General features: G+C 48.1%; 1 protein-coding gene across 1 annotated transcript; it reads right to left on the reverse strand.

Annotated features, from left to right (window-relative positions):
• Positions 1 to 1,106: 1,106 nt before the first annotated feature.
• Positions 1,107 to 21,954, reverse strand: FAM83D (family with sequence similarity 83 member D). Its single transcript, XM_054573756.1, has 4 exons — positions 21,469 to 21,954; positions 8,509 to 8,676; positions 4,512 to 4,636; positions 1,107 to 2,440 (listed from the first exon to the last, which is right to left on the reverse strand). The coding sequence occupies exons 1-4, from the start codon at positions 21,943 to 21,945 to the stop codon at positions 1,468 to 1,470; spliced, it is 1,743 nt and encodes a 580-aa protein (XP_054429731.1). The 5' UTR covers positions 21,946 to 21,954; the 3' UTR covers positions 1,107 to 1,467.
• Between the last annotated feature and the right edge of the window lie 667 nt (positions 21,955 to 22,621).

Genomic DNA, 22,621 nt, shown 5'->3' on the forward strand with positions numbered 1-22,621 from the left:
CCATAAGGGAGTCCTGGAGCACGCATGAAAACCTGCAGGTGCGTTCATGCTCAGCACGTCTATGTGGCAGACAACATTCTCCCCTATTATAGACCTCTTTTGCTCTACCAGATCAGGAGAAGGAGGGAGCCATTATTGAACCTCCTCCTTTTGTCTGTCCATGCAGATGAGACCAGACAAAAACAGGATTCCACAGCTGTACCAACCCTGATTAGCAGGGCGTAGAAACCAGTTGCATTGCCTGTCAGTGGACTAGGAATGTGGGATAAATAAATGTCAGTGTCCTCTTTACCCCTACTCCAGGACATTAGATTGCTAAATCACTATCAATACACCCATGTGATGAAATTAAGCCCATGGGGTCACTAGAGTTAATATCAGGGATGAACCTTTGCCTTTGGCAGAGAAGCACAGAACCAAAGAACCAATGTCACTGTCTAAATAGCTAGACCCTTTTCTTTGAAAAAATAACAAGCTAAAGGCACACAAAGATTTTGGAAAGTGTCCACATTCAAACTACAGAGATAGTAACATCAATATTCATATTGCTGAGAAAGGGGTAACCCTGAGACTGCTGCTTTTTTTTTTAAGATTTTATTTATTTACTTTTAGAGAGAGAAAGGGAGGGAGAAACAGACGAAGAGAAACATCGATGTGAGAGAGAGAAATCAATCGATTCCTTCTCACACGTGTCCTGACTGGGGACAGATTGTGCAACCCACAACCCAGGCACATGCCCGGGTCGGGAGTTGAATCGGCCACCTTTCACTTTGCGGGATGGTGCCCAACCAACTGAGCCACACCGGTCAGGGGACACTTGCTTTTTTATGTGCTCTAACTTTTAAGTAAATATTTTCTCTTTCACAATTTGGATCATCTACTTTTTCTCCACACAATGTTTTAAAAGTTACATAAATAGCTATTAGGTGCATTATTTGTGACGCACCCCCAGAGTTATAAAGGAAAATGCCTGAAAGCAAAAAAGAAAAACAAAAAAGGTACTCAAGGAATCACCAAATAAAAATTGTTTATATTTAGTTAATTCTAAGAACACAGAAATCCTAAAGAAGAGACAATTAAGAAACATTTTACTCTAAACAGGATTTTAATCATAAAAATTAGTGATTCAAAGCAGTGAAACAGAATACACAAATCCAGAAAAATGCAAAACATATTTCATCTCTCTTACCTGAGAACCCCTAAACAGTCTCTTTAAGAGATAGTAATATTAAAATTGTGCAAAGAAACTGTACCCATAGTGTTTAAACCATAAAACCAACAGCTGGTTTATACATGGAAAAAATAATATTAAAAGCATGGAAAATAATGAACAGTTTATAGAATTCAAAGAAAATCATAGTGACTACAGGTCGGGTGGAAGAACTGGGGACAGGAGACATTTGGTGAGGCTCAGACGCCGCCTGCCGCGAGCCTGGATGGACAGAGGCGGCTCCAGATGCCAGGCAGTCACTGACAGGAGGGGTAGAGTGCACTATCTCTAATAGCCAGCAAATTAACTGGTGCTCTGGTAAAATTTCCAGAATTAAAGCCAAGATAGTTTTCAGTAAGAACCGTTCTCCTTGAGAGCATAGCCAGCATGTGGTGGAGCCGGGACCTGATGCCAGAAAAGTGAAACTGCCGCTCTTTATTCAAGTTTCTAAACGAGTCAAAGTGGGGGGTGCCCCAGTACTTGTAATGGCCTGGAAGGACGAGGTCGGTGGCTCTGATGGAAGTCTGGGAGCCGATGGAGCTTGCCACAGAGCCTTGGGAAGACAGCGAGGAGTAAGACTTCAAACTGGAAGATCTCGAGACAGACATCTTTGATACAGGGGACCCCTCTTTAGACTGGGTTCCCTGAGGAAAGAGAACATTCTCGTCCACGTCAGTCTGGGTGGTGGCCGACATGAACCGGATCATGGTTTGGGAGCTTGCTGACCGGGTGGCCACAGTGGTTTGGGTCCCAGCACTGGTTATGGCAGTGCTGGTTTGTGTTCCCGAGTCACTCACGCTCACTACTGGCCTCTCCTCTCCCGGCTCCGTCTGAGTGGCGGCATCGGTCACCTTCCCACCCTCTGGTTCATCCTTGTGGCTGTTAAAGTAGTCTTCCTCATCGATGGTGGAGGACTCAGAGTCATGGCGCCTCGCCTCTGCCCTGGTCTTGGCGGACACCCCACACTCCAGCTCGGCCTTCCTGGGGGTGCTTGAGAGCCTGGCCAGCCGCTGCCGCAGCAGGTTGCCCAGCGTGAGCTCCTTGGATAGTGGTTGCCGGTCAATTAGGTGGTCAAACTTGCCGCTGATCCGGAAGCCAGACAGGAGTTTGGAGCTGATGGGCTTTGATTGTGCATATAGGATTCGGAACTCCAGGTCAAAGTGTTCGACCACTTGGCCGGACAGAATGACCAAGTTACTGCTATTTAATTTGCCATCTGTCCATGTAAAACTTAAGGATTAAAAAGAAACAAAGAGAAACTAAGAATAAGCAATTTTAACATACTTACTGTCAATCTGAGTAATAAAGCCCAGATATCCTGCTACATAAGAGTCATAACTCTAATGACAGCATACCTATCATGCAGTGTGAATTCAACCAGCCTTCACATAGACATATGACACATATAGGTTAACATAAAAGTAAAAAGGCCAACTGTTTAACTAACACACTAAAACCTACACATTCTCAGCCTCAGCTTTTGAAAACTAGAATGGGTTTCTAAAATATTCAGGCCAGCGCCCTCATTTTCGAAGTGAGGAAACGCTTGTGATTTCACAGCAGGAAGCTATGGTGGACGCTAGACCAGGTCCAGTGCTTAAGAATGGCCAGCGCAGCACTGTTGTAGGAAGCACATTTAGAGCTAATTAGGCCATGCGTCCCAGCCTGTCTGGCATCCCTCCTCCTTCCTCTGGTGACAGAACCCATGCCCACCCTAGACGAGAAGGCCTTTGTTTACATATCCTCTCCAATCACAAGATGGTTGGGCTTGTGACCTGGCTGGCCAGCCTTCCCTATCCCCTTGGATACAGGGAGCTACCCAGGGTGGGCATGTGACCCACCTCGGGCTGAGTAATTTTTCAAGGATTGATACCAGCACTGACAGAAATCAAGCCTCTCTCTTTGGGAGACAGCTACTAAAGGCCACCTAAGAAACCCTGGATCTTTGCCTTCAGTTGGAGAGCATGACTGAGAATAAAGACCAACTAGAGAAAACAGAATCGGGAGACGGTGTTCTGATAAATATTTGGCCTCTAGGTCAAGAAGAGCTGAAAACCTTTCTAAGTCACTTGAGTCAGTAAGTTCCATCTGCACAGTCTGAGTTAGCTTTCTGCCTCCCAATCACCCCGCTGATAGAGAAGGGAGATCCTTTTGAAAACCCTCAACAAGATTACATAAATAAGACATCTATCTAACATCAGGATTATAAAATGTCCCCAGCAAATGAGAGCTAACATCCTCCTCATCCTCAATGGTGGCACATTTCATTTATAGAGAGTACTTTTTATATTTTATATTTTAGAATAGCCAAAAACCAGTTGAGCTAAGTTTGGCTAATACAGAGAAACCCTTCTTTGGGTGGAAATCTAGTTTCCTCCCGCTATTTAAAAACTTCTTATGGAATAAGTCTCCGGGAAGGGTGCACATTTCCCCCCCAGTGCTGACGGTACTGCTAGCGAAGGCATCGAGGCTTACTTCGTCTTACTGCCTCATCACCCACAAATCTTTCCACGTCCACCTATACCCAGGGCTGACACATAATGATCACTCAGGAACGTGCGTTTCTTCAAAAATGAGTTTTTCATTTTTTAAACTCTGCAGACACACCTCATACACCCCATCAGACAATCTAACGCAGAGGTGGCCAAACATCGGAGCCACAGGAGAGAAAAATGGCATGTCTTCACTTCTGGAGATTAGAGTTAACCACTCATTACCTCTACCATCTATTCAACTTCCCTGTACTCTCCCTTAAGCTGCCATTGCCAAAGCGAGACTTCAAAGGTAGGGCCGGAACGTGGATCTGTGCCTTCTAGACTAAAGGACTAGATTACAAGGCTAGAAGCGAGGCGAAGGATTGCTGTAAGCTGACAGCTTCGGCTCTGCCCTCTACTCTGATACCCATGCCTGAGACTGCCCTTACCTTCAACTGGGCAGAAACAAGGGGTTCAAAGTGCCCGAGGAACGAGACTTGGGACTGTTCATGTCACTGTTAACCCCCAATTCATCCACTGTGAGCCTGGCTGAAGCTTGCATCTAGGGCTCACTCACTGTGGGGTCTCTAGGCAAATTTTAACCTCTGCACTTAGTTTTGTGGGCCAGGGCAGGGGAGGTGACCCCCACCGCAACTACCTCCTATAGGAGGAGGCTTTGATTAACCTGCTCACACACAGATGCACACATCTCAGAATGTCAGGCTATAAAGCCTTGCACTGAGAGGGGGGAAAAAGCTTTTGCCTCCATAGAGCATGCACCTTCTACAAAGTTTAGGTTACTAAGCACGGATGGGTGAGAAACTCACCTGTAGGAGCCTGTAGCCACTCGAACACCATCAATCAATGTGAACTTTTCATGAACCTTCCCAACAATTTTAGTTCCTGATCTCGCGTAGTAGATATTTCCTGTAATAGTCCGCACTGTCATCAGCTGTTGGCAGGAGAGGGGGGGGAAAAAGAAGTAACAGTCTAGTGAGCAGGCGATTAAGACTAGAGGGCTCAGTTTACAATTCCCAGAGAGACAAATTTATTGGCTGATGAGTGGTTCGCAGTCACCATTCAGTAACAACGCACCCAGCGTGCCAGCCAGGGGACTCTCAGCACTCAAGCAATGCTGCTTCACATTCTGTCCAGCTTCTCATATGCCCGTTTCTTATATTTCTTTTTGAGACCCTTAGTTCCTATGTACATGTGCTGTAAAAGAAGACTCACTTTTTGGCGATACTACACAACAGAATCTGAGAAGTGATTTTGGAAACAAAACATGGGGGATTAAACTATCAAAGGAAACAGGCTCAGAATAAACAACATCTTAACAAAGGCTTAAAGAAGCTACATTGATATTTCTCCTACTTTTTTTGTTCAGTAGGATCACCAATGAATAATAACACCTCCCACACCATAATGGATCTGGAGAACATAGGACGAGCCTTCTCTAACACAGAACTTGAAGCAGGAAACACTCGTCTCGCATATGTCTTAATCAGCAATGTCATATTTCCCACAAGTATGTATTTACCAGAAAGGTACTGCTAACACATTGGGGCTATATGCATGTGTACGTATAATCATCTTTGTAAAATGACACACGTAAATGTATACACAATGGTATGCAAAATACTAAGACAATCTGCATTCTTTGGAGATCAGTAGCTAAATATCTTTAGAAATCTTATACATTCAAATTAAATATTTAAGATTTTTGTTTGACTCTCTCATTCATTCCACAAAGAAAGTCCCTACTATGTACCAGGGTTTGAAACAAAAGAGACATAAGGCATATTTTTGCTATAAGGCATGCTCTTGACCTTCAAGGACTAGATAGGAGAGAGAAAAGTAATAAATGATTAAAAACTATAGCAAGACTAACATCCTCCAGAGAAGTGAAAATCTACATCCACACAAAAACCTGTACACAAATTTTCATTGTATCTTTATTCATAATAGTAAAAGAATGAAAACTATCCTAATGCCTTTTACTGGGTGAATGGCTAAACAAGCTATGATACAACCATACCATGATACTGCTCAGCAGTTAAAAGGAAAAAACTATTGATACACACAACAGTCTGGATGGATCCCAAGGGCTTTATGCAGAGGGAAAAAAGCCAATCTCAAAAGGTCACATCCTACACGGTTCCATTTATATAACAGTCTCTGACAAAATTACAGAGATGGGGGAGGGCACCGAGAGGGGAGTGGATGTGACTATAAACGTGTAGCACAAGGGTGATCTCGGTGGTACTGAATAGCTCTGTACCTTGATGGCGGTGGTAGTTACGCATGTGTACACGTGATAAAATGGCACATGAACTACAGACACACATTATACCTGGTCAATGTCCAGCTTTTGCTATTGTGCTGTAAGTTACAGATGTAACCATAGGGGAAAACTGGATAAAGGATCCATGGAAACCCCTTTGAATTATCTTTGCAATTTCTATGAATCTATAATTACTTCAAAAATAAAAACAAAAGGCACAACAGAAAAAAGTATGGCACAGTAACATTACTTCAGTGGCATTCTTACCAAAATGCACAATCTGAATTTAATCATGAGGAAACATCATACAAACCCAAATTCTATAGAAAACCAGCTAGAATTCTTCCAATTGACAAGACCCTAAAAGACAAAGAAGAAAGAATGGTTCTGGATGAGAGGAAGCTAAGGGGACACAATAGCTATGCCAGCTCTGGTCCTGGATTGACCCCTGGACAAGAAAAAGGGCTTTCACGGATGATCAGTGAAATGTATGCGATGTTTAGCTCAGATAATATAGTATTATATCAAGCTTCTTTCTTGATTTTCAAATTTGTACCGTGGTTTGTAAGGTGATAACATTTAGAGAATGTGGGCAAAGAGTTTTCATGAATTCCTTATATTGCTTATATTGTTTTTGTAACTCCTTTGTAAATCATAAATTACTTTAAAATGGAAATTAAGTTCAATTTGAAAAAGATATTAACTTCCACAAAGGAACACATGGAGCTGGCAGGGAAGGGCTCACTGGAGGAGGTGATGATTCCTAAGCAGAGCTTCAAAGGGTCAACATACAATAATGAGCATTAAAAAAATATCACTACGAGCAGATTTAGGCACGGTTTTGTGCATCTTACTCTTTGGCACTTATCTGACTGTTGTACATGCCTCCGTGGCTGTGGCCGAAGCGTTTCCAAGGCCTGCGCACAAATGTATGGCCAAGTTCCTACAGACAGGACAGCAGACACCTGAACCGGCCACAGAGCCAGGGCCTGGGGGAGGAAGTCGGCCCCCACCCGGTGAGGGCGCCTGTGCTCCCGCACAGACATGCCGGGGTGGGAAGCAGACAGGGAAGATTGCGCTTCCCCAGGGAGGAGTTAAGACACGATGAAAACCGGCGAGGCCAGAGGCGCAAGCCTCCCTTCAGCCCCTGCTGCAGAGGATCTGGACACCCATTCAGGCACCACCCAGCAGTGGGCAACTGAGCTGTCAGACAGTACTCCTGGGTTTCTGCTGAGTTAGATGAATGAATCACAGCCAATCTCTTGATCAAAGTTGTGGCTAGAACTGTTCTGTGATTTTCCTGCTGCTAACACACCGCTTTAATTACAGAAAGGGTGCCTTGAAATTAAACAAGGACGCCTTCAATTTCTTCACCTGGCTCTAGGTGAGCAGTCACGGGCTAACATGAGGCTAGAGGACAGCAAGCTTTTCCATGCCTGACTCGCATGCTCCTTGGGTCCACCTGATCTCAGTTTTTATCTGACCGTTGGGTCACATGGCTGCTTCATTTCCCTGGCTCTCCACGGTCCAATCCTACCTACATTGTGATTTGCTTTGTAGCACCAGCGACAACTTAGAAACTACCTAATTAAACCCAAGCCTCGGGGTTTCCTCTTTAGGGGAAACAACCAACAAGAACGCTGTGGGAGAAGTTAAATAGCTAAAATTTTGCAAAACCAAATTGCTTAATAACAAGGCAGTAACTTTATGCCCCCATGCAGTAACCTATAGTATTAAAGCCCAAATTCTTTGCTTATTTTGCTGACTGCTTTATTTCCAGTACCTAGAAGAGCTCATAGTAGGCGCTCACAGTTGATGAGCTAAATTGATCAGTTAAATTCTGAAACTCACATGTTGCTTAATTTTTTTAAAAAATGGCATAAGTATGACTATTTTTCTTGCTTCTCAGCACTAAAGAGACCAAGCTAGCTAAGTTGTACAACCTTTAAATTGTATTACATTTAAATACTTAAGTTCAAATTACTTTCATGCTCAGAGCAAAGGACATAAAAAAGTCTAATTTTATAACAATGAGACATGAGAGGCACCATGTGGCAGCGATGGCAGATGGGGAGTCAAACCCCGGTCCCAGTACTTTTCAGTGGGTCTCCGGGTCACCTCTTCCTGAACTAAAACATAGGTAGAATGCCACTTACTCAAACGGGCTTCTGTAAGGATTAAGTTGCGTAACATTTGTCAAGAGCCTCGGACAGCACCAAGGGAAGGGCAGGAGCTCCATAAATAGCAGTCATTAGGATTAAAATTGCAGCCTACCAGCGCTACAGTCAGAAGCAGCTGCTTCCAAGGCAGCCTCTGGACATCAACAGTCAGGCCCCTTGTTAGGAGGCAGCATGATGTGAGGGAGGGGCCAGGGTTTGAATCCCGACTCTGTCGTTTCTTTTCTGTGAGACTTCATGCACATAAGTCACTCTGCTCGCAGCCTCCGTTGCCTCCCTTGTAATGGGGATATCACTACCACCTGCCACGTAGATAGGTCCCAGTCTTGACCGTGGTGAAACCAGAAACAGTGTAACACCCACCTTTTCCTGCTCAGGATGAACTTTCAGATCCATGCACATATCCAAAAACTGAGAGAGCAGCGCCTGGTCCAGAAGGATGTATACAGCAACTCCATGTTTCCGACATATTTCCTGCAGGTCTCTGAAGATATCGATGTCTGTGAATACATCCATCACCACCGCGATCACCTGCAGGCCAGGGCGAGGCAGAGGGAGAGCAAGCCGTCAGCTCACAACAGCAGCACCTTACCGCTCCTTGTCCAGCCTCCGGACCCCATTTCAGAGCTGGGAAAGGATTCCCATCCTAGGGTATCATCCTTCCTCCGGCTGTAGTATCGATCCTCCCCTCACCATGAACTTCTCTCTGGCTCTGAAGACACTCAGGCCACTGCATGCTACAAACCTGGGCTTGGCCCAGCTAACCCTCCCAGCCGCCTCCTAGCCACACGCCTCTGCACTGGCAAACGCCTCAGAAGCACACAGCGGTCCACCGCGCCCTGCCCTCCCAGGGATCTATTCCACTCAGCTTCTCGCCTGTTACTAAGCCCCTGTCCACAGGCTCGGCTCAGACGAGCAAGCTGTCTAGGCTCTGTGGCTAACACACCGTTATCTTAGGCCTGTCGCTTCCACACTGGCTTCCATCTCCTATGTCTACAAAAGAAGTACATAAAACCTTAGACTCTCTCTGAGGCCCCTTCTGGGTATAACATTCTCTAAGTCGTAATTTTGATTATTGTCTGATTTTGGATCATAAGCTCTGATTTTTGTTACAATCAAGGGATCCCCCCCCCCCCGCCACTGCCCGCCCCACCAACTCAGGGCTTGAAACTGATCAAACGTGACAAGCAGGTCCTCCCACTTCTGCCTCTAGTACTAGTTAGGACCCAAACCTACGGCTCCCATAGCACCAGCCTCCCCTCTACGAAACGTGGTCTCTATAGTTCTTTAGTATCTATCTGTCCACACTACAAGCCCACAAGAACAGGAATACGGAAATATGCACATATCCTGAGGATTGTGTCCTGAAGCTTGTCCAGTCCTTTCTTCTCCCTCAAAACACGTCTCCAATCCTGGCTGGCATGGCTCATTTGGTTGGAGCATCATCCCATGGACCAAAATACTGCAAGTTTGATTCCTGGTCAGGACACATACCCCGGTTGTGGGTTCAATCCCCGGTCGGGGTGTGTACGAGAAAGCAGCCAATTGATGTTTCTTTCTCTCTTCCCCCTACCCCCGCTCCCCCACCAAAAAGCAATAAAAAAAAATGTCCTTGGGTAAGGATTAAAAGAAACCAAAAAATATGGCTACATTCCTGCCTCCTAATCCATTTTCCACACTTGGCATTAGACTACAGTTAACGGCTGTCCCACCCATGTGTTTTTGCGAAAATTACAGCAATTTCAAATGTCTGTTTCCTTAGCTGCAAAATACGTTTGTAGTGAGAAGTAAATGACTATGTTACCTGAAGTGCAAGGTACAAAAGATCCCTTAACTATCTGTTTATTGACTCGGTTTACTAGTCCAGAGTTTGATCCAGACAGTTTACCATGGCGGCACCACCAGCCCCCAGCTTTCCTTGCTGAAGAGAGGCCGCTCCAGCCACAAAGCCTCTAATCATGCTCTTTGCAGGTTTAAACGGTGGCCCTCAGCTAACTCCTGGCAGGGCCTTGAGGATGTCAAAACATCCAGGCTTAGAAACAAGTCCCTGCAACCCGAGTGAGAAGTGGGGGTGTTAGCTAGGGAAAGTGTGCCCTTCTGAAGCCAAGATTTAGGGTACAGTCTGCAGCTGTAAGGGTTGCTCTTTCCTCCTAACCTCAACAGTAAAACTCGTCTTTTAGAATCACGTTAACTTTTTTTTAACATTAAGGTAACTTATTTACAGGTGTCATGTTAATGGGAACAGAGGCATTTGAATGGGACTGATTCTACCTCTGACCCAAGAGAACTCAGGACGGGTACCTAACGATCATTATCCCTTAAGTATGTGGTGGCGGGGCGGGGGGCGGGGGCACAGGGGGTGCATTGCAGGGAAGTTAAAGAAGAAAGGCAGGGACAGAGAGGCAATCTTGCTCTTTCTCCAACACCCCAGAGTCTCATCTACCAGGAGGAGGGACTTTGAAATGCCTGCTCCTGGGAAGTCATTGCTATGAGAGGCTGGGAAGGTCCCTGGCTGCCTCTTCCTTGCCCTCCCCTCCCCCATCTTGAAGAAACCCCAGCGTTGAGCTGTTCCTGATAAAGGGTACCATGAAACCCACTGGACATAGCAATTGAAAAACTGAAAAGGGTTCTTTATGAATCGGTGGCATCTTTAGAAGTTTATATCCTCCGATGGGTTTTTATACGTCCTGTGTTGAGCTGTTATCTGTCCCATTCACACAGTGGTTAAAAGGCAGAAAGGCCTGGGCACACACATCCCAGCTCTGTGGTTTACTAGTTGTGTGGCCCCGGGCAAACTGCTTACCGCCTCTGAGCCTCCACTTCCTCCTCTGGAAGACACAGACACTCCTAGCAGCTCCTAGCGGCTCTGTCACAGGCCTGTTATGAGGATTAAATGAGTCGAAGCCTGGAAAGGGCTCAGGCTTGAAACTGGTGTTCACGTATGCGGCCAGCACCCCTTCCGAGTCTACCGTGGGCTGAACCCTTGTACTAGGCAGAAAGGTGACTGTAAAGAATTTGACCCAGACCCGACTTTTCTGCAAAGAGAGGACATGGGATGCAGGGAAGTAAAATGATACGTATTGTATGAGGCAATTAAACAAGGGGGCACTATGGGGAAGAGGGGGCAGCAGAGCATCTGCCTGCAGTGGTGGGTGCACTACAGGCACTCATTGTTTACCAGAGCAGAGCACAGAGGAGTCCTGGAGGAGAGGGCATTTGAGCTGAATCACAAAAAAGGCAAGATCTGGACAGGAGAGGAGTGAAGGGAAGGGCATGCTGGCAGGGAGCCATGTGATGGCAGAGGAAGGGGTAGGGAATGACGGGGAATGCACCAGTTTGGCTGGCACGTGGAGTATGCACGAAAGGGAGCAATAGGACGTGAGTGGCAGGCGGGTGAGCAAGATCAGAGAGGCCTTGGGTGCCAACCAAGGAATCAGTATCACACAGGCAGTGGAGGGAAGGAGTAATGAATTCAAAGTGAAGACCCCAACAGGACAGAAGAAGCTGATGCTGAGAGAGAGGCAGGGGTAGGCTGGAGTCCTGGCCCCACCTCCTCCAACACAGGTCCGTGTACCCAAGTGCCCGCAACACAGTGGCACTGAGATACTCCTTCGGTTCAGCAAGCATGTAGGAGGACTGAAGAGTGAAAGAAGAAAAATCAGTGATAGAGACTTTGTCCATGGAAGCAATGAGGGTTAAAGAGGGGGGTAAGGGGTAAGGGGTCATGGGAGAACTGAGCAATGGACTGCATGGGCTGGAGAGGAAAGAAGGGGGAAGGAACGGTGGGAAGAGGCAGAGGAAGATTCAGGTTTACAAAAACAGGAAACAGAAAAAAAGAGGCTTGGGAGAAGCTTCGAAACTGATTTTGAGGTGGCAGTAGGACTCTTCATAAAGGGGTTCTACATGCACAGGTTTAAGAATGAGAGTACAGCACCCTGGCCAGTGTGGCTCAGTGGGTTGAGTGTTGTAACCGCAAAGCCAAAGGTCGCTGGTTCGGTTCCCAGTCAGGACACATGCCTGGGCTGTATGCCTCATCCCTGGCTGGGGTGCCTGTGAGAGGCCACCGATTGATGTTTCTCTCCCTCTCTCCCTCGCTTCCCCTCTCTCTAAAACAACATTTTTTCATTTGGATTAGAGAGGGCTAGAGAACTGCTAGAGGCAGAGGCTCAGGAGCAAGGCCATTAGTATAAATCACCTGCCAAATGGAATTCAGATTCACCACTCCATAAAAACAATTGTACAAACAACAGCTTTGTTAGGCAGTACGTATCTAATTTGCTATTGGTTTCACTGTTTGGTTTTAAAGTTTCAACCTTTCCTACGTGTACTGAAAATAACTGGATTTGAACACGGGTCCCCAGCATGCGCAGGGTGTTTACAGGATGGATGGAGGCATTTCTTACCGGCTCCCCCTGTACCCAGCATCCCCCCCTCTCTTACTGGAGCAAGCCCCTTAGGCTTCTGCAGAAGGAACAGCCCTATCCATGGGAGCAATCAGTAGGAAATTCTTCCTCCCAGACCCAAGCCCTCTCCCCTAGACCCTCCTCCTCAGCCCCACCAGCCCCCATGCAACCAAGCTCTGCAAAGCTGAACTAGACCTAGGGCTTCTCAAACCTCTGAAGTAAGCTGAGCAATAACCTAGATTCACACACTAACTAGCCAGCCAAGTGCCTGCTTCCCAAGGCTGGACACATCGCCTAGGTGTTGGTGTTCACGCCGCAGGCTATGGCTCCCAGAAGCACACCTGGACTTGAAAGAGGCACAGAAACCAGTCACTGCTCCCTCCCTGAGCAATAACGTGCGATGGACAAAGGAGAGACACATCAGGAAGGCGAGCACCCCGTGGCCAGCAGGTGCCCGCACGGTCACGGGGGCACTGCCCTGTCCCGGCCAGGGCTGCACAGCGCCTGCCCACTTTCTTTCTGCTAGAAAGCTCTGTAAGTGGTGACTTTCGAGATTCTATTCCAGTGTCATCAACACCCATCTGAAATTCAGTGCAACTCAGTCATAATTCCTGGTACCTGAACCAGGAATCCCCAACACCCCCAAGGCTGTGGACCAGCTCTGGTCGGTGGCCTGTTAGGAACCTGGCCGCACAGCAGGAGGTAGGCATCAGGCAAATGAGTTGGCGACCCTTCGCTGGCACGACCACCTGAGCTCCGCCTCCTGTGTCCGCCCCCCACCACCGCACCCAGTCCACGGAAAAACTGTCTTCCACGAAACCAGTCCTTGTGACAAAAAGGCTGGGGGCCACTGCCCTCCAATGTTCCTCCACTTCTCCGGCCACTTCTGGAGCAGCCACACCTGTGTGTCAAGTCCCATGTCATCATTGCAGGTGACAAAATCCAAGCCTTACCCCACACTACCAACTCTCCTTTGCTGATTTATACCAAAGGGTTCAGCGGTCCACGTAGTTACAGAGGAGCCACCTCGGTGGTATTCTTGGTCTTTAGGAAGGGTACAAAGCTTGTTTATGCTACTTTTCACATAGAAGTGGAATCTTTTCTAAGTATCTTCTCACATAAAAGCTCTAAAGAGATAGCTTGAGATTTCAAAACCCCATTCGTTCTTATCCCCAGTTTACAGGTAAGAAAACACAGTTTGGAGTGGTTAGGTAGCTCGTACAAAGTGACAGGCACACTTGGGCAAATGCAGAGTTGGAATTTCGACCCAGGTCTATGTGACTCCAGGGCCATGCAGGAAAGTGTTAAACTAAGTATCACTTCACACTAGTCTAGTAATGTTCACTCTTCAAATGCCTGAGAGCTTGAACTAAATTCTGAAAGGATCAGTAGAGTATTTCATAAAGCACATGGGGTCAAGCCCACCACAGAGGATGATTACAAATGACACGCAATAATAATTCAGAGTGAACACGGAGGAAGCCTGGGACTCCCTAGGACGGCGGGCACCTTTCCTCTGCGAGGGGTACCGCTAATGCAGAATGGACTAGACCAGGGTATCTCCAGAAACAAAGATGTTCTGTGAACAAGCTATTATACCAAGACATGGATCCTGGCTCTTCCACTTTCAAGCACCACGTATGCTCTAGCAAGTTGCTTAAGTTCTGATAGCTTTTATAATGTGCAAATAACATTGCCTTTATCTTGTAGTGTCTGGGGGCTCAGTCAGTGAGAGAATCCATGTACACATTTGATAGCCTCTGGCATGAAGAAAGCCTTCGTAGGGCAGCTGGTCATATTTAGTCCCAATTCTGCTGCTGTTCCTGGGCAAGTCATTCCATCCAAGCTCAGTGTCCTCAAACAGGGCCCCTTCCAGCTCTGGAGTCTGATTCATGCGCCCTCGGTGGGCTGGTCTGGGCCCTGACCTACCACGTGAGCAGCCCCGAGGGGCCCCTCAGTCAGTCACTCCTGCTCGCATTCTGGTTCTTCCTCTGCGTGAAGCAGGATGTTCGTGTCAATCAGCCCTTCCTACTGATTCCCTCAGTTTCCCTCCCTTTCACCCATGGTAACAGAGCAAGGACACGTGTACAACATGCCTACAATTCTACCACAGTTCTGCGTACATCCAAAGATGTGTCAACCTGCCCAGTGGTCAACAGAGCCCGTCTGTTGAAGCCTCATGCTGACCACGTGACACCCAAAGTTGATTTCCTTCAACTCCTTAAGGCCCTTACTACTTCTTCTGAAGACTCCGTTGCTAAAAAAAGCTAAAGATATATTTTCTCCCAATTTTTTACATCTTTAATAGAACAGAAATTCTCTCTTTGGAATTTCTTTAAAAATCTTTAAACTTTCTTGAGATCATCTTCAGGGTTTAAAAACAAAACAAGGAAGAAAGTATTATTTCCACAGCAAAACCTAAATTTGCTTGTGTGTGTTCTCTCTAGATTCCATAGGCTGTTATTACACAATTAACAATTGAAGTATTATATTATAAAGTGCTGGTAGAACACTAGCTGGTGTGGCTCAGCGGATTGAGCGCGGACCTGCGAGCCAAAGGGTCACCTGTTCGATTCCCAGTCGGAGCACATGCCTGGGTTGCAGGCCGAGTTCCCAGTTGGGGGCACACAAGGGGTGACCACACATTGGTGTTTCTCTCCCTCCCTTCCCCTCTCTCTAAAAATAAAGAAATAAAATGTTTATTGCTGGTGGAGCCTCCATCTGAGGAGCGGCACAGCGCCTCTCCAGGAAGGCAGGGGTCGGGGGAGCCGGTTTTTCTCTGGCCCATAGAGGGACTGACCACACACACAGCTGCATTTCCTTTGTGCTGTTCCAGCCTAAAGCATGCAGGTGGGCTAGGCTTTTAGAAAGGGAAGGAAAAGCATCAAGAGGTGGGTTTTTTTGGGGGGGGGGCGTTAATAGTGGGAAAGGCAGGGGTTCTCCAGCCTATCATTCTATTTTTATTTTATAATTATGGAAAACATTTGCCCAGTTCCAAAATCCAATCTACAAGACAAGGTACATTCAGAGACCCCAGATTGCATCCTTGCTCCCTCCTTCCTTTTTCTTCTTCCCCTTTCTCCCTCCTCATTAAGATAATAATTTTAATTAGTTTTTGGTTCATTCTTCCATTTTTTAAAAAGATTTTATTTGTTTCGGAGAGAAGGGAAGTGAGGAGAAAAGAGGGAGAGAAACATCGATCAGTTGCCTCTCGTAGGTGCCTCGAACCAGGCACCAAACCCCCAACCCAGGCACGTGACCCGACCAGAATCAAACTGGCAACCCCTCTGTGGAACAATGTCCAACTGAGCCACACCAGTCAGGGTTATTCTTCCATTTTAAAAAATATAAATAAATATGGGTATGTATGTATGAACATAGTTATTTAATATAAGTAAATATATGTATCGTGTTCATACATGTGTAGATGTGTCCATACACATTGTTCTAGATTAGTGGTGCCCAGCAGAACCTGCTGATACCATAGATGTTCTATATCCATGATGTCCAACATGATAGCCACTAGCCACGAGTAACCATTAAATTCTTGGAATAGGGCTAATGCTATAGAGGAACGGAATTTTTAATTTTATTTCTTTTTAATGCATATAAATTTAAATTACCACGTGGTTAATGGCTACTGCACTGGTCACCGCAGTTCTAGACCCTTCATACCAGAAAACAGAGTTAGTCCTCCTTCCTGTTCAGAGCTGCAAGGTACTCCATGGTGTAGAAGAGTTGGTTTACTCACCAATCCTCTCCTGAAGTGTGTTTGAGCTCCTCCAGTCTTTTGCTATGAAACTAGTGCCACAAAAAATAACCTATTGGATATGTGTATTCATATTTTTGCCACCAAATTCCAGTCCAGAGGTTCTATTCTTGTGCATCAGGATGTTTAAAAAGCCAGTATATACCCACTACTTCTTCTTCCTGAGAACAATTATTCTATATTCATAAAGGAGTCACAAAATAATCCCACAGGTACTCGGTCAGATGGACGCAAGGTGAAAAAACAGAGAAATGAGCAGGCAGAAAACAGGATGGTGGTTGCCAGGGGCTGGGAAGAGGATGGAACAGGGACTTCAATAGGTACGGAAAAACAATAATGTGAACGCACTTAAGGTAAACTTTTTTTTTTTAAGGATTTTGTTTATTTACTTTTAGAGAGGGGGGAGGAAAGGAGAAAAACAGGGAGAGAAACATCAGTGTATGAAAGATACACAGATCGGCTGGCTCTCATTCACCCCAACTGGGGTCCCGGCCTGCAGCCCAGACATGTGCCCTGACTGGGAATCAAACGGGCAACCTCGTGGTTCACAGGCCAGCGCTCAGTCCACTGAGCCACACAAGCCAAGGCCTTAATGTAACTTTAAAAAATGGTAAATTTGTTATGATGTTTACCACAATTAAAAAGAAGAAATGCTGCTCAGCGCCCTATGCTGCTGCTCAGCGCCCGATGATTTTGTCCCAAGGGGCTGTCCTGTGCCCTAAGGCGAGAAGTGGTGAGGCTGAGAAGCCTGCCCTGGGTTGATACAAGCACCCAGAACACAAACTGATCACACCACACAGGTTCTATTGTAACTCAGAGGACAGCTGAGCAACGCCAGGAGAGCCTTAATTCAGATACGTCCACGTGCACACCTGGGGCCTCCCACAGATCCCTCAGCTGCCACTCCTCCCCGCAGGACTCCTGGTCAGTGCAATGACAGCTTCTACTAACGCTCAGATTACCGAATGGATGCCTAAAGGTGAGATCACAGCAAAAGAGCCTCTTTGGAACAAAAGCACACAGGGAACAGACAGCCAGTAAAATAATGACTTGAGGGAGTGAGGAACCTCCTGGTGGGATGAGCTTTGCCCATGAACTTGCACGTGGAAAGCAGGCACAGCCCCAAAGCCAAGCAGAAGCACGTGGCCAAAGGAAGGCAGGAGGCACTTCCAGCAAGGTCTCCGCTCCCACTTGCCTTGTGGGGGCCAGACTGGCACGAACAATGATTCACATGGCAACAGAGACAAAGAACCTAATGATTCATCAACAAACACAACTGTATAGGAATAGATTCTGGAGTAGGTGTGTAAGGGGAAAATCCTATGTAGTTCAAAATTACACTAAAAACTCCTTAGGTAGCAACCACCTCGGCTCTCAGAAAGTCCGAAGCGGTCCACATCTCCTCCAGCTTTGGTGAAACTCGACTGAGCATGAGGCCAGCAGTGAGCTCGCATGCAGAAGCCATGCTGTAAATAAATTGGGTGCTTTTTAAGCAGCATTCCTCACTCAGTATGGCAGAATGCCCACAATTTAAAAGGCACACAGGAACTGAGCCAACAGAGGGGCTGACAAGATACACTGCTCCAGTCACACCTACTATGGGACAAGTACTTGCTGCGTAGAAAGGCAGACAGAATCACCCGAACTATTTCATTATCTTTCTTGCTACTTCTCCCCATTCTCCCTCCAAGTGCATATAGCTGAATGAACAAAGGTGCCTATGGTAGGTCTTCACAGTATCTCCTGAGCACCTGTTCTGTGCCAGGTGCCCTAGGAGCCTAAACAGCTCAAAATGCAGCATGAGTCCTGGGTGAGGACAAAACCTATCCCAGAGCCGTCCATTCAGGCTACAAAGCCAGGACTAGACACTGCCATTTACTAAGTGACCTTGCTTTCTTGTGCCTGCACCCTGACCACTTCAGTCTTCTTCCTAAAAAGGACAGATTTGGTACTGTCATTGCCATTTTCTTATTCATAGGATATGTCATGTGGAAATTAAAAGTCCAAATCTTAAGAAACCGTGAAAAATCTCCAGCCTCCGAAAACTGCCAACATAGCAACCCTCCCTCACGGCAGGGAGACCACATGGAGCGCTAACTAAGGGCATGGGCTCAGGAGCCTGGCTGACTTGGGCTTGAGCCCAGCTCTGTCCCACATGGGCAGGTTACTTAACTTCTCTGAGCCTGTTCTGTTCTTAATTCTGGCTTCCTCCTAGGCCTGGGAGGGTTAAGTAAGAGAATCCAGGAAAAGAGCTTAGCACAGAAACTGACTCACTAACAGCGCTCGATCATACCCAGCAGGCGCTTGAGCAATCACACCATCACAGCACAGACATCGAGTGGCTTCTCATCTCATCCTCAAACCGCCTGAGACCTGCATCCTCACAGTCCTCAACCGTTGCAGGTACTGGGCCTCAAAGGATACAGCACGCAGTACACAGAAGCACTGGACCGGCTACCGCATTAGCTCTCCATTACCTGTCTCCCCCATAAGTCTCTGTCCATCTGAGAACAAAAATGGCTTCTTATCTCCACATGGCCTGAGGCAGTGCGGTGGCTGACGGTGGTGAACAAATGCTGTGCCTCAGTTTGAGTCCTGGCTCCGTCATTTACCGGCGGGGTGACCTCGGAGCAACTAAACTTTTCTCTGCTTCAATTCCATTAGCTGCCAAGTGGGATTACATGGAATAGTGCCTGGCAGAGAAAACATTGTTTTTTGTTTGCTTTTTAAATAAAAGAGATGATGTGAGACATCATTAGCAAGTCTCAAATCCAGCTCATCTCCCTAGTCCTACCCCCGGCCTTATTCTCCTTCTGTATTCTAATTTGGTAGCATCACTACCTACCCAAGCTAAAGAATGTCTATCCTCAAATCTTCCTACACCGTTCCACTCCTTGGCCTTGCCTATTCTCCTGCTCCCTCCCTCACTACCCTTCCAGGCCATCTAATGACCGAGTTCTTCAATTCCATCTAAAATTCTTTCCGTCCCCCACCCCCTGCCCCAGCATTGCCTTAGCAAAGACCCTCCTTTAACACACAGATCCCTACGGCCCCCTCCTTACAACCATCCTGGACACCTGTCTCATCCCTCTCTAACCCACCCTCCCACAGCTCAGGAACACCCATCTGATCATGTTCCTCTCCTTCCTCTAAACCTTCAAGGGCTCCCGCTGCTCCTTCAAGTAGTATGCAAAGTTCGGGACAGTCTGGCCCACGTTCCCCTCTGCCTCTTCTCTTACCACTAATCCTCAGAGACTCCGCTCCAGCCCTGAGAAATTTGGTTGCCTCCCAAACATGCCAGGCCCTTTCACACTTCTGAGCCAGCCTCTGTCCTCTGGCCGGGCTAGCCGCACCCATCCTCCTGAATGCAGCCACCCATCTTTTTTACTTCAGCCCCTCCCTTAGTGCCTGAAGCAACCTCCTCACTGCTTCCCACCAGCAGACTGTCAGCTCTCAAGTGCAGGCAAGGACCATGCTTTCCACCTGCGGTCCCAGCTCCCCGCACGGTGTCTGATACACAGTAGGCAATGAATGAGCAGGTATTAAGCATAAGGCAGAGATGCTAAAAATACTTATTGGATATAAAGGTGGTAATGTACCACCATTACAGTTAAAATCACCCAGGTTCCAAATACAGAACCTCAAAGACATGAGCGTGAGGCTGGACTAGGACAAAGAAGGGGACAGGAGGCTCTACTGCTTCCAGAATAGAATAAGGGGAGTCTGCACACCAGCCTCAAGTCCCTTCCAGAGTCAACCTAAAAGTTTATAGAGCTTGTCCTCTGGCATTAGCTCCAGTGCCCCTTCACTACCACTGAAAATTAGGGCTGGGCAGGAGGCTCGGGCAATCCCTCTTTCATGGAGACCCCACTCATTACTTTTCTCACTTTCCAAGTGCCCACATTCTCACTCTGGAGGTTCGTTTGGAAATGCACACCTACCCCACAATCGAGCCTTCTTTTTAGTCTGTCTTTGAAGCCACAAGTGTCTACAGCATCAAAAGAACCCTCAGCACAGCAGAAAACTGTGCTGGGCTGAAAACTGGCAAGTGGAGCCCACGTCTACTCCTCCTAAAGCAAGGCACTAGCCTATTGTATCCCCTACCTGCTACAAGCCCATCACCAGGCAAATAACAGCCAGCATGAGAAGCACTTGGGGGCTATTCCTGGACTTGGCTATTTCAAGTAGACTTGATATAACCCAGTCATACTCAAATACAATCCCTAACTACTCTTACTTACTGCTACCTCATGGCACAGACAGCCGGGAAGCGGAGCACCGCTGCCAGTCAGCAGGCAAGGCAGCAGCTGAGCATGGCTCTGGACTAAGGTGTCTACCCCCGCACTGTGTCTGCGCCATCCACCTTGTATGCTGCATTCTTCATCCCTGACCCCCAAGTACCCAGCACCCTGCTGCAATCTCATCCTGGCTGGCATCAAGACAAGACCTCCCATTGCACCCCAATACCATGTCACACTAAGAGACAACCGCACCAAAACCCACTGTGAAGAGTCCACCTAGAGCAGGGGATTTGCATTTGAGGAAACGGCTGCAAACTGGGGCACTACCCAGTTTGTGGAAAAACAACCCCCTGCCCCACCCATTCACCAAAGAATCAACTTTCCCCTCACTCTGTGTATGTACTGCCACTCTTGCATGTATTTTGCTTCGGACGATGTAAGACACGTGGAGGTGACTAGCAATAATAGATTCCCAATGCCCCAAAATTGTCTCTGGGGAGAATCTTTCAGGAACTTTCCCCTAGGAAATGAGCTTAAGCTGCTACTAGGAAGCCCCTGAAAGTGGGACCTAGCGTTGGCTCACAGCCAGGAAAACGGACAGTCTGGTTTAACTAAAATTTGAAACTGCAAGTATTTCTGGTCCCTTTTCCCACAGGCTATGCATGTTAGGGGTTGGAACTCCGATACAATTCGCATTCTCGGCGACCGAGATTCCTCCCACTCCTCCCACTCTCCACAAGCAGGGGCCAGGACATCAGGAACCCTAGGTGTGACACGCAGGGTGGGGCACATCGGGGACCATGGGGCCACAGTTCTGCGCTCCCAAAAGGCCTGTTCCCCATTCTTGAAGAGAGTCTCCCGTCCGATCAGGGACCCAGGCGTCCCGAGAGGCCGGGGCCGGGCCGCTCACCTCTCGCGCCGAGCGGAGCTGCTGGCGAAGCGCGTCCTTGCAGCCATAGGGGCCGCCAGCGCCCGCGCCGCGGGGCTGGAAGTGCGCCTCGACCCGTGTGGCACCGCGGTAGGCGCCCTGGTAGAAGGCCGGCCAGCCAAGCTCCAGTAGCGGCGGCTCCAGATCCGACTGCTCGGGGAAGTAGGTGCCGGACGAGCAGTCATGCGACGAGCCGAAGGAGTCCTCTGCCTCTGCTACCGCGCCCTCCTCGCGGGGCCGCTCGGCCGTACGCAGAATGGTGCGCACCTCGTCGGAGTTCAGAAAGTGGCCCAAGCGCTCGCGTCTCAGGAAGGCGGCGAAAGCGTCCGCGCCGCCCGCCACCAGCTCCTCGAGCGCTAGGCGCTGCGCTTCGCTGTACAGCTCGGCTGGGTTGGGCGGCCCGCATGGCGACAAGCAGGCAGCGGGCAGTTCGTCCAGCCCTTCCGTCAATAAAGCCATGGCGGTGTCCAAGCCCTACCAGGCTAGGAAGAATGCCTACCAGCAGGTCGCTTTATAGGCCCTTTGAATCAAACAGGCCCGCGCCATTGGCCACACCGCCCCGCCCCGGCTCTCTCATTGGCTGTTTTTCTCTAACGGTAGGGCTCAAACGCGGTGCATGCCTCTACGGCCCGCCCCTTGGCGCGCATTGGCCGGCCCGCGGCCCGGCCCCGCCCCGCGTGTTAGCACCGGCTGCGGCTTAGGTTCAGCCGTAGCTCCCGTTCCCGGGTTGCTCGTGGAATTTAAATCTGACGACTCTGTCCTGTTCCGACGTAGTCCTGCTCTAGCCCTGCGGGGCACTGATCTCTTCACAGTCAGCTAAAGGGGGTACGGCACAGGGTGGCGGTGCAGGCTGCGGAGTCCGAACTGAAGCCCGAGTCCAGCTCCGCCAGCATAGAGCGCCCCCTGCCGGCCCGCCCTCCTAGACCGGCGAAGGTCAGACCTAGACGCTGGGATTTAATCATTCATTCATTCCTTCAAAAATACCGGACCATCAGAACAGCCACTGCTTTGACTATACCCACAGGTAGCTTTCTCTTCTCTCGCTTCATCGTGTTTTTGCCTGGCAAAATCCCAACCCACTCTCTACCTACTTTGCCCCTCCCGCCCCCCCCCCGCCCCCGCAACCTGGGTACCC

This window comes from Pteronotus mesoamericanus, unplaced genomic scaffold (assembly GCF_021234165.1).
Source record: "Pteronotus mesoamericanus isolate MK-2021 breed Mesoamerican mustached bat unplaced genomic scaffold, CSHL_Meso_final contig_25, whole genome shotgun sequence".
NCBI lineage: Eukaryota > Metazoa > Chordata > Mammalia > Chiroptera > Mormoopidae > Pteronotus > Pteronotus mesoamericanus.

Coding starts and splice junctions, on each gene's coding strand:
- FAM83D (XM_054573756.1), bottom strand. CDS start 21,945: ATGGCTTTATTGACGGAAGGGCTGGACGAACTGCCCGCTGCCTGCTTG. Junction 8,677..21,468: donor AGCTCCGCTCGGCGCGAGAG/GTGAGCGGCCCG, acceptor CCTGGCCTGCAG/GTGATCGCGGTGGTGATGGA. Junction 4,637..8,508: donor TTCATCCTGAGCAGGAAAAG/GTGGGTGTTACA, acceptor TCCTGCCAACAG/CTGATGACAGTGCGGACTAT.